The sequence below is a fragment of the Toxotes jaculatrix genome, chromosome 11 (genome assembly GCF_017976425.1).
Source record: "Toxotes jaculatrix isolate fToxJac2 chromosome 11, fToxJac2.pri, whole genome shotgun sequence".
NCBI classification, from domain to species: domain Eukaryota; kingdom Metazoa; phylum Chordata; class Actinopteri; family Toxotidae; genus Toxotes; species Toxotes jaculatrix.
The window spans coordinates 10,400,144-10,409,232 of record NC_054404.1 but is presented as its reverse complement, the minus strand read 5'-3'; the positions used below and the strand labels follow the sequence as shown (position 1 = coordinate 10,409,232).

The following is a 9,089-nucleotide window of genomic DNA, read 5'->3' as shown; positions in this document are numbered from 1 at the left end:
CTGCTCTTCTGCAAAAATCAGACAATCTATGAAAAAAGCTACACAGACCAGTCAGTGGTTCTAATCCACAAAACGTTAGTATTATTTCTTACTTTAAATAACTAATTCAGATTTTTTTTTCTTTTTTTTCTTTGAATCAAGGATGACTTAACTCTGTCCTCTGATCTGTACTAAAGAGTACACTGTGAGCAACAGCTGTGTGAGCAAGCAAGTGGGTGACCGGTGTCTGTGGTTTTATCACAGAAACGACAAGGCTGTCAAAGTGATTCAACACGCCTTGGTAGAGGAAACAGTTTATTAGTAAAAGACTGAGAGGTGAACATGTAAAAAAAGAACATCAATTTTGTTCAAATCAAAATGAAATTAAAGGATAGCAATGTTATCCCTTGATTGACTTTGCTTCAGTTTTCATCTCTTAAATTGCTCCCAGGCATACGTTGTTGTTTTTTTTTTTTTTTTTTTTAATGTGACTCACTTTTTCTCACTGATGCAGGAGGCCAGTATCTGTGAGAACTGTGAAGGCAGAATATGATTCATACTTCACGCTCAGGAACTGTGTGTGCTTGTAAGATAGCTCAAACTATCTCAAACTTTTGAAAGACAAGTGAACAAGGAGGAAATCTGAAAAAAAAAAAACACACACTGGGGAGAATAAAAAGGCTCCAACCCAAAACACAGAGTGTCTCTTTTATAAACACGTACTACTTATACAATGTAGTTAGTTTTAGTAGTTAGTTTGGCTCTTTACAGTCTAGCTCAGCGATATGAAGGTAATGTGGGCAAGGCCAAGGTAATTATCTTGGAAACAGGGAAATACTGGAGCATTAACATGGTAATTACACAGGTAAGGGCCTGGTAATATCTTAATAATAATGGGGTTTAAATATTATCATGTTACAGGATAATAGTGGTTAAAACATCATTACAAGACATTAGACCATTGTTGCTATTAACTGAGATGTCATGCCTTATTACCTTGTTATTACTGAGCTAGAATGTTAAGTGCTACCGGTTTAACAATAAATTGCCACACATCACAACACTGTGACATTTTTTGTATATAAAGATGTGATTAGGCATTACTGATAAAACTTTATACTGTTACATTTAGACAACAGAACTTTTATTTCACTTACATTAGTTATGTACTGAACAAAAAACATTATAGTCAGATAATGTATAGAGGTCAGAAACTTGCCTGTTCTAGAATGACACAGCACAATATTACGATATTTAGTTTTACTTTGCTGACACACTGTTAAATACAATCTCAGATATACAGTATTAGTTTTTTATTTTTTTTACAATCAGCAGGTTCAGCCACAGATATTTCACTGCTGCTCTGCTTCTCCTGTTATTTTCCACTTTTTGACACTGCCTGTATTGCTTTGATCCACTCCTTTCTTTCTTCTCCTGTAGCAGCTTGGAGGAAGTAGTGAACCTCATCTGAGGTGATGATCTCAAAGAGGTTGCCGTCAATGTCGTATTTTTTGGCTGAAACCAGGTAGAGACGAGGAAAAGGAGTTAAAAGGGATGACTTGAAGAGAAACTACTGACAGTAAACACCAATTATATTTTCTGGTCACAGCCTGTCATAGTGGGGAAGCGTGGGGCCACCTTCAGTTTCACTCACCGTCAGGCACATACTCCACAGCTGTAACCACAGACCCTCTGAGATGGATCGAGCCCAGAGGGTCGTCACCCTGATACAAAGAAAGAAAAAAAGAGACAAAAGGACGACGAAAGTACGAGCAAGAAAGCATGTGAGAAGAGGAAACTGCTGAACTTGTTCTTTTCTCTCAACAGCTTGTCTGTTATATTTCAGCTCGTGCAAGTCAGTATATTTACCTTTGTGGGATCATAATAATGCAAATAAGCAGGGTCATCTCTCAGTATGAACTTTCGCACCTTCCAGTTTTTTCTCCTGTGTCCCTTGGATAAAAGAACACAACAGGATTTATTTGATTTGAATGCTGCTGAGTCAATGTCTCAAATTCCTTAACATAATTGTACTAACAAAAAAACTCTTTGATGTGAGTTATGATAGCGTATAAATGTGGCAGCTAATTGAAAAGTGTGACGTTTTGCAGGGGAACATTACAGTTCAATGGCTTCTCATCAGGAGATAATTATGATAATTATTTTTTTTATTTATTATATTATTATTATTATTTTTTATGCATTTCTTGAGTCTTGTGAATCAACAGATTAAAATGAGAAAGTACAACAAAAACAGTGCAATGTTTGAACTTGCTGTCTGATTCACCTGTTTGAGTAAGCACCCTTGTTTTAGGATATTTCCTCTGAATTCTTCCTTCAGAAGCACATCTTCATCACTTGAGTAGCCTTCACAGAAGAACCCACTGTCTGCCTGCCACAAAGCACAGCCATGCACTTCCATTATATATTTATAAATAGCAATATATTTTCATTTCATGATCTTCCCCAATCCATTTCTAATAAGAATAAACAATTTTGTCAAATAATAGCTTTTTTACATCTGAACTTACAAAGTAGTAAAGAGCCATCGTCTGATCTAAGAAGGTTGTTTGCTCTCCACTCTCAGCTCCCTGTTTAGCCAGGTCGTCTGCAGGCTGGAGAAAACCCTCATTCAGGAGCCCTGTTGCCAGCATAAGGGCCTCAGGCCTATTTCTTGCTTTCTCTTTTGAAATCAGCCACTCCACCACTGTTGCACCTGAAACAAATTGTGAGACTGTTAGAAGGATTAAAAAAAAAACTTCCGCACGTGTAACATCAATAAAACCAAGACGGCAGTACCGGTGAAACAGTGGTTGAAGACTCGATTCTCCTGCTCCAGTTTCAGCTCTTTCACTCCATCATCCTGGTCTTTCATCAGAGTGTACAGCTCACTGAGAAAACACAATGTAAACACTGTCAACGTGTCTTTCCATATCATTATTCTATCACTAAGCACAAGCAATTGACCATCTACTAAACCCCTGTCCCAAACAGTCATTGTCAAAATAACAGCTAAGTAAATGTAACTAAACTCAACTTTCCACAGTTACTTTTCAAATTATTATTTCTGCCATCAAGAAGATGTCACAGAACTTACTTCAGGTTTACTGTTTCAGGCAGGCGAATGGATCGTCTTGTGGACTTCCTGGCAAACTTTTTCCCCCCCTGTAGACAGGTAATGGCTCTCTTGATGTCCTTGACCCAAAACTCTCTCTCCTCCACATGTGAGGCTTGGAAGAAGTGATCCTGCTTCTTGTCAGTGGTAAGTTTGAAAACCAGCTAAATGGAACAATGTTAGTCAGCCACATTTCTGTTTTCTCTTGATATTTTTGCTTGGACTTGGGGAAAATCGACAACAAAAAACAATTTATATTTTGCAAAAGCAATGTATTAGCAGTCAGAAATTAATCAAACAGTCAACGACTAATTTAGTCCTGAACTCTATGACTAATCCTACATACTGTCCTGTTTTCATAACTTTATTCTTCAATACTAGTTCTGAAGTACTTGACATTTTCTTACCGTCCTCTTGCCAAAATCCTGGCAAGGACTGAGGAGTGTTGCTCCCTTTAGTGGGATCATTCCTTTGGGAGACTGGTCTGTTTTCTTTTTATAGAATTCCACCCCATCGTCTGACAGCACCACCCACACTACCTTCCAGGAGTTTAGCACTGTACCCTGAGGATCAATAAGACAGGTGATCACTGGCAGCCTTGAGCAAAAGTGCAACAGTATTGGTCGCAGAGGTAGCTGTTACAAAGGGTACGTGGTACACTGACTGACTATTTTTGACTTATGCCTATTTTAACATATCTTTGTAATCACTAAAGGTACTTATGTCTGTTAGTTTGATATCCTCCTCATCTTCTCACCAGTCCAAATATCACCACCATGAATAGCACCATACATCACACCTCTTACTTTCAACTGTGACCTTCAAATTAGAGGCAGAACGCACAGCTTTGAAGGTCACTGATCACTCAACAGTACAAAACTTAACAAAAGTTAACTTTGTATTCAGATATTCAGAATTTTCAGTTGATGTGATTTTCCGTTTAGAAATATTCAGTTTTGCTTCTTGTTTCATTTCACAGTTTGGTGACATGGAATGTAAGATCACCATACAGGTCAAAACAGGAACACATACAACATCATGTATTAGCTACATGAAAATGAAGAAATGAATCTGCAGTTGGGGCACTTATGGTAATTTGTTTTGTGAAGAGGAATCACTGGCTTTGACAACAACTTCCATTTCATTGGGTTTGGTTTTGAGCAGGTTGTTTAACCAGTATGGCTTTTTTTCTCAGCATGGCATGCTTTTGAGGAAGTGGAACATTTAAAGTTACATAACTTATGTTTAGAACAAAGTTATGTTATAAAATATATCTGCCGATAAAAACATGCCTTCAAGCATCACAAGAAAGCGGTGTGCATGGCTCTGATCAACATATTGAACAAAGTAGGGGACAAATAAAATAACAGAAAGGTGTAATAATGCAATGTTGCATTATCAGCCTTTGCCTTTTGAACAGCTGTGGTCATCCTTCTTGTCATGTAGCAGAATCCTGGACCAGGAAATTCCAACAAAATCCCAGTGATGTTTAGATATGTTGTTTGGAGGAGCACAAAATAAAAATTGTATGTAGTTTCAATTCTAAAACCAGAAACGAGGAAACATACTTGTACACAGCTGTGTCCCCCATTTGTGGCACACATCCTCAAACCGACTTGTTCTCTGTGAAGAAGTAAAACTTCATCATCACTTCAAGAAGTAAAACTTCTCCACCCAAATGATTGCAAACCGTTACCTAGTTTCATTTTTAAAAAGCAAAGCTGAGCAATTTCCGAACAGCTGGGAACCGTCATTTTCAGCAAACAGTACTGCAACAGGAATGACTGGTGGATTATTATCTGCCACTTGATTGATATGCATTTTGATGCATGTGGGATTAACTCAAAATCTACTGTATTTCAATGTTTGATTGCACAGAAAATATTTATTAGTCTGATCAAATCACTGTTGACATCAGGAGAAATATAAATAATTACCGGCCTTATCCTTTGCAATTAAAAAAAATCTGTTTTTTTAATCTGCTTACATGAAAAAACAATTGAAGACGAACCGTTCTCTGATGCCTTCAGCTAAGACTTTTATGCATGTGGCTACTCTCAGCACCCACAGTGTTGAAACAGGACAATGAAAAGAACATATAGTATACACAAGCTTATGGTGTTATGGTGAATGCTAAAGCAATGAATTAAAATACAGTTTAGAAATACATCTTTGATTGTCAGGTGTGTATGAAAAAGCAGAAAGTCACACTTGGCTTGATCTAGAAAAACGTGCATATGAGACACATTTCATCTCGGTTCTGAACAAAAGCAGGAACTTCATTTTTTCTTGCAACTGCAACAGAAGTGTATTTCTTTCTTTCTTTCTTTTTTTGTAGTATGTGGCAATTTCTGTGTGACATACACAACTCTTCCTCTAGGTGGTGTTTAGATATGGAACAATATTACCCTTCACTGACAGTGACTGCATCACTTTGAAGGTAAAATTTGTTCATGTAATACTCCAAGACCAATCCAAACCTCTAAGTATGTCTGGTAATTCATAAAATCTCAACTTTTTGTTGTAGTACCAATGAAGTTACCAACTTTAATATTATTTCTGCTACAATTCTGCAAATATTAGACTTGTTAAGAACAAGTTCAAGCCCCACAAACGGAATCCAGGGAACTGAATTGTATTTTCTTGTAGTTCTTACCTTTTTCACCAAGTATCCCTCTCTGATCTCTTGGGGCTCCATTACTCTGCTCTTGTCTGCTGTCAGCTGCAACTTTCTTTTCTTTTCACCTCTTTTCTGTTCGTTTGCCACCCAATGTACCAGCTTTATCTCTCTCTCTCTCACTCTCTATCTCTGTCTCTCGACGTTTCCCTGTCGAAACCACAGACATACACGCAGCTACTCAAACAGGAAGTTGTGCTGCTGGGTGTGTGAAAACAGCCACTGGTCAATCTGCTTCCTCTTCTCTGCGATATTATTAGTTACAACTGCTGTCTGGTAGCTTTAAATTAAACGAGTAACTGTTAAATATGAAGAAGTAGCTTGAATGTTTGATGGAAATTTGAACAGGTCTTGGACATTTTGCTGCAGTTAGAGTAGAACTAATGTGTTTAAGCTGGTGCCTGCTAGTGGGCCTTTTAAACCGAGGCTGTTAAGTTGGGAAATAAAAAAAAGTCCAGCACAGACAACCAACTTCCCAATGGTTTAACTGTAAATGTGACCTCAGTTTAACCACCTCCAAATATAAACTAAACTATGAGTGCCTACGACTGAGTAATTCTCTTTACTGGACTTGTATTTCCTCTATTACATCTCTAGCTATTTCTTGCTGTCTACTTTTGTTTCTATTCTATATTCGTCAAATTTTATATTCTACAGAAGACACTTGCACGCACATGCATCTCTGTCTGAAAGCAGCTGTACAAACAAATTATCTGTGCCTGTACTTACTCTGGTGAGTTAACATCATCTATTCATTTTTTTCTCTCTTCTGGTTAAGTTGACCTCTGTTTCCTGTGGTTGTTTGTGATGCTGTCATATTGTTTTGTTTTGTTTGGGTTTTTCTTTTGCTGCAGTTTTGCATTTACGAAAGAAAAAAAAACTCTTGACCCACATATCCTAACTCTATATTTAACTAAAGTATGACTAGCTATGAATACATGACTTAACAATGGCTGGGTGCTTCACAACAACTGATCTGAGTCAGGCTCCAGAGGACCTATTTCTGGAAGGGTAAAGGTTACTCTTTTCTTCATATCTCTACTTGTGTTTTGTAAAGTGTGTTGTAGTCATAGTGGAGTGGGAAGGCTGAATGACAATGAAAGAAAAAACACTGCAATACATTCTCAATAAATTTATTAAACTTCAAAATGTATGTAAAAAACTGATAGCAATAACAGATCAGCAGCCTGGAAAGGGATCCTAAAACTTATAAACATATAAAAAAACAACATAAAGGGTACATATCCCATATAATACAGTCTGTATCAACTATTTAACAGTGATGAATATTTCTTAACTGTGCAGCCACAGTCGTTTATCTTTAGTTACAACAGAATTCAGCAGAACTCACTCAGCATGCAGTTTTACAAACGGCAGTTATTTCAGAGCATGAAAGGAAGTCTTTGTATCTGAGGTGTCAAGTTCTCATCAATGTGGTGACCCAGCAGTTTGCGTCAGTGGAATAATTCAAGATTCAACAATGTAGTGACTGGCAGGGATGAAACACTGAGTGCTGGATGACAGGATGAAAGGGTGCAGGTTTTCAGTTGTTTTGAAAGCTAGTGGCTGAATCAGTATCTATAATGAAGAATTTTTCAAACTTTTTGTTTTATTTCTCAAATAATTTAAGACAACATATTCCTCATATTACAATAGTACAGCACTCTATACATATCTCTTCTTCTTCTCATCTATGAAGCAGGTTACAAATATAATGACATCTCTCACAATGGTTTTATTTTTGTGATGCAGTAAATGCACCTCTAGAGGGCCCCACAAACACATTTAAAAGAACACAAAAACTGAAAAAACATCTGGGAATAAGTGGTTACACAAGAACTAAAAAGGAAATGAGAAAGACAGCAAATCATAGCAATAATAGATGGAAACAAATGGTCAGAGAAGTGATGATAAAAATAGGCAAATGCTACATTACACAATAACAAGAAAATAAAGCTTGTGTAGCTCTTTTAATCAAATTACTGTAGAGGGGTTTCAGAATCAGTCATTAATTGGGTATACATAATATTTTTCAGTGACTATCAGATGTGTCCATAATGCTCCTAACGGAGAGAGGGTTTAAGCTGCCTCATTTCAGTACAAGTATTTATGTATGTATGTATTTATTTATTTTATTTTTTTTATGAAGACCATACCATGAAAAAAGTCACCTTCTGATGATGATCTCATTCGCTCCATAAACATGGATCACGGGAATGTTCTCTGTGACCGTGGCGTTTATCAAGAGACACTTGCTGGCCACAGTGTTGTCTGTCTGCCTTGAATCATGCTTTCCATTTGCCCATGCTATGAATAAACATCAAGGAGGCAGGTGTTTATGAGTTTATTGATGTATCTTCGAGCAGTGAGTTTCATTTACTGTCACCATAAGAGTCATCTCTCCCTGGTGGTGATTGAAAAGGGGCTCGAGGTGTGGAATGTTAATATCACAGAGACAACAAAGGCAGAAGCAAAGACGACACCACAGATCATCTCTTTTTGTTTCTTGTTCCAATAGTCAAGGACGGCTTCAGAAAAAGACGGTTTTCTTTGTGTAAAAGTGCAACAACAAAAGCTTAGAGAATCACAATCAAAACATCCTTTTAGTTGATTTTTACTGAAATCACATCTCCTCCCTTCCTCCCTGTGCTGTCTTGTCATCTAGGCACAGTGCATACAGCAGTACTATAATGACGTACTATACATCCTGGGAATCGAAAAAAAGAAATGTATCTGTTAGCGCTAACCTTCAAGAGGGGATGCGTAAGGTACTGTAAGCATGATGAAACTAAAGACACAGGGTACAGAAAAAAAAAACACTTCCAGCCAGACAAACCCTTTTCAAATCTGAAATGATCTATGAACATGCATTGAGATACTGTCTATACATAATGTACCGTGACCATTATGACCATTATGATAAGGTACTGTAACTTTTTATATGAGACATAAAAATAGAAAATGTTCTTTCCAGCTTCCTGGTGAGAGGTGAAAACTAACTCAGACCTTTTATTGCATGAACACCCCCTGCCCACACACACACACACACACACACCACTTTGAAGTAAAAGGTGAAACTTCTCTTCAGATCCTCTCTGAAAACCACAAAGTCAGAGGGAAATTTTTCCTTTAGCAAAAAATAATCTTAGGTCTTGTGTTGTCTAAATTAAATGCACTTTGTGTGTGAGTGATTTGTTTCTGTTTCCTAAATCCTAAATGGTGGTATCACTAATTCCCAGTGAATAAACTCATGTATTTTATTTGAAGCTGTTAAAGTCAATATTTCCATCACTATTAGTGACATAACCGCACAGATTT

At 37.2% G+C, this 9,089-nt stretch overlaps 1 protein-coding gene across 2 annotated transcripts; it reads right to left on the bottom strand.

Moving 5' to 3' along the window:
• Positions 1-281: 281 nt before the first annotated feature.
• Positions 282-5,918, bottom strand: plek (pleckstrin). 2 transcript variants are annotated; one of them, XM_041050542.1, is made up of 10 exons: positions 5,751-5,886; positions 4,663-4,717; positions 3,502-3,657; positions 3,077-3,258; positions 2,779-2,870; positions 2,511-2,695; positions 2,267-2,371; positions 1,849-1,932; positions 1,634-1,703; positions 282-1,494 (listed from the first exon to the last, which is right to left on the bottom strand). In XM_041050542.1, exons 2-10 carry the CDS (start codon positions 4,696-4,698, stop codon positions 1,355-1,357), a joined length of 1,050 nt encoding a protein of 349 aa, XP_040906476.1. In that variant the 5' UTR covers positions 4,699-4,717; positions 5,751-5,886; the 3' UTR covers positions 282-1,354. The 2 variants fall into 2 exon arrangements, with proteins under 2 accessions (XP_040906476.1, XP_040906475.1); XM_041050541.1 differs by lacking the exon at positions 4,663-4,717 and having other exon boundaries at positions 5,751-5,918.
• Positions 5,919-9,089: the final 3,171 nt, after the last annotated feature.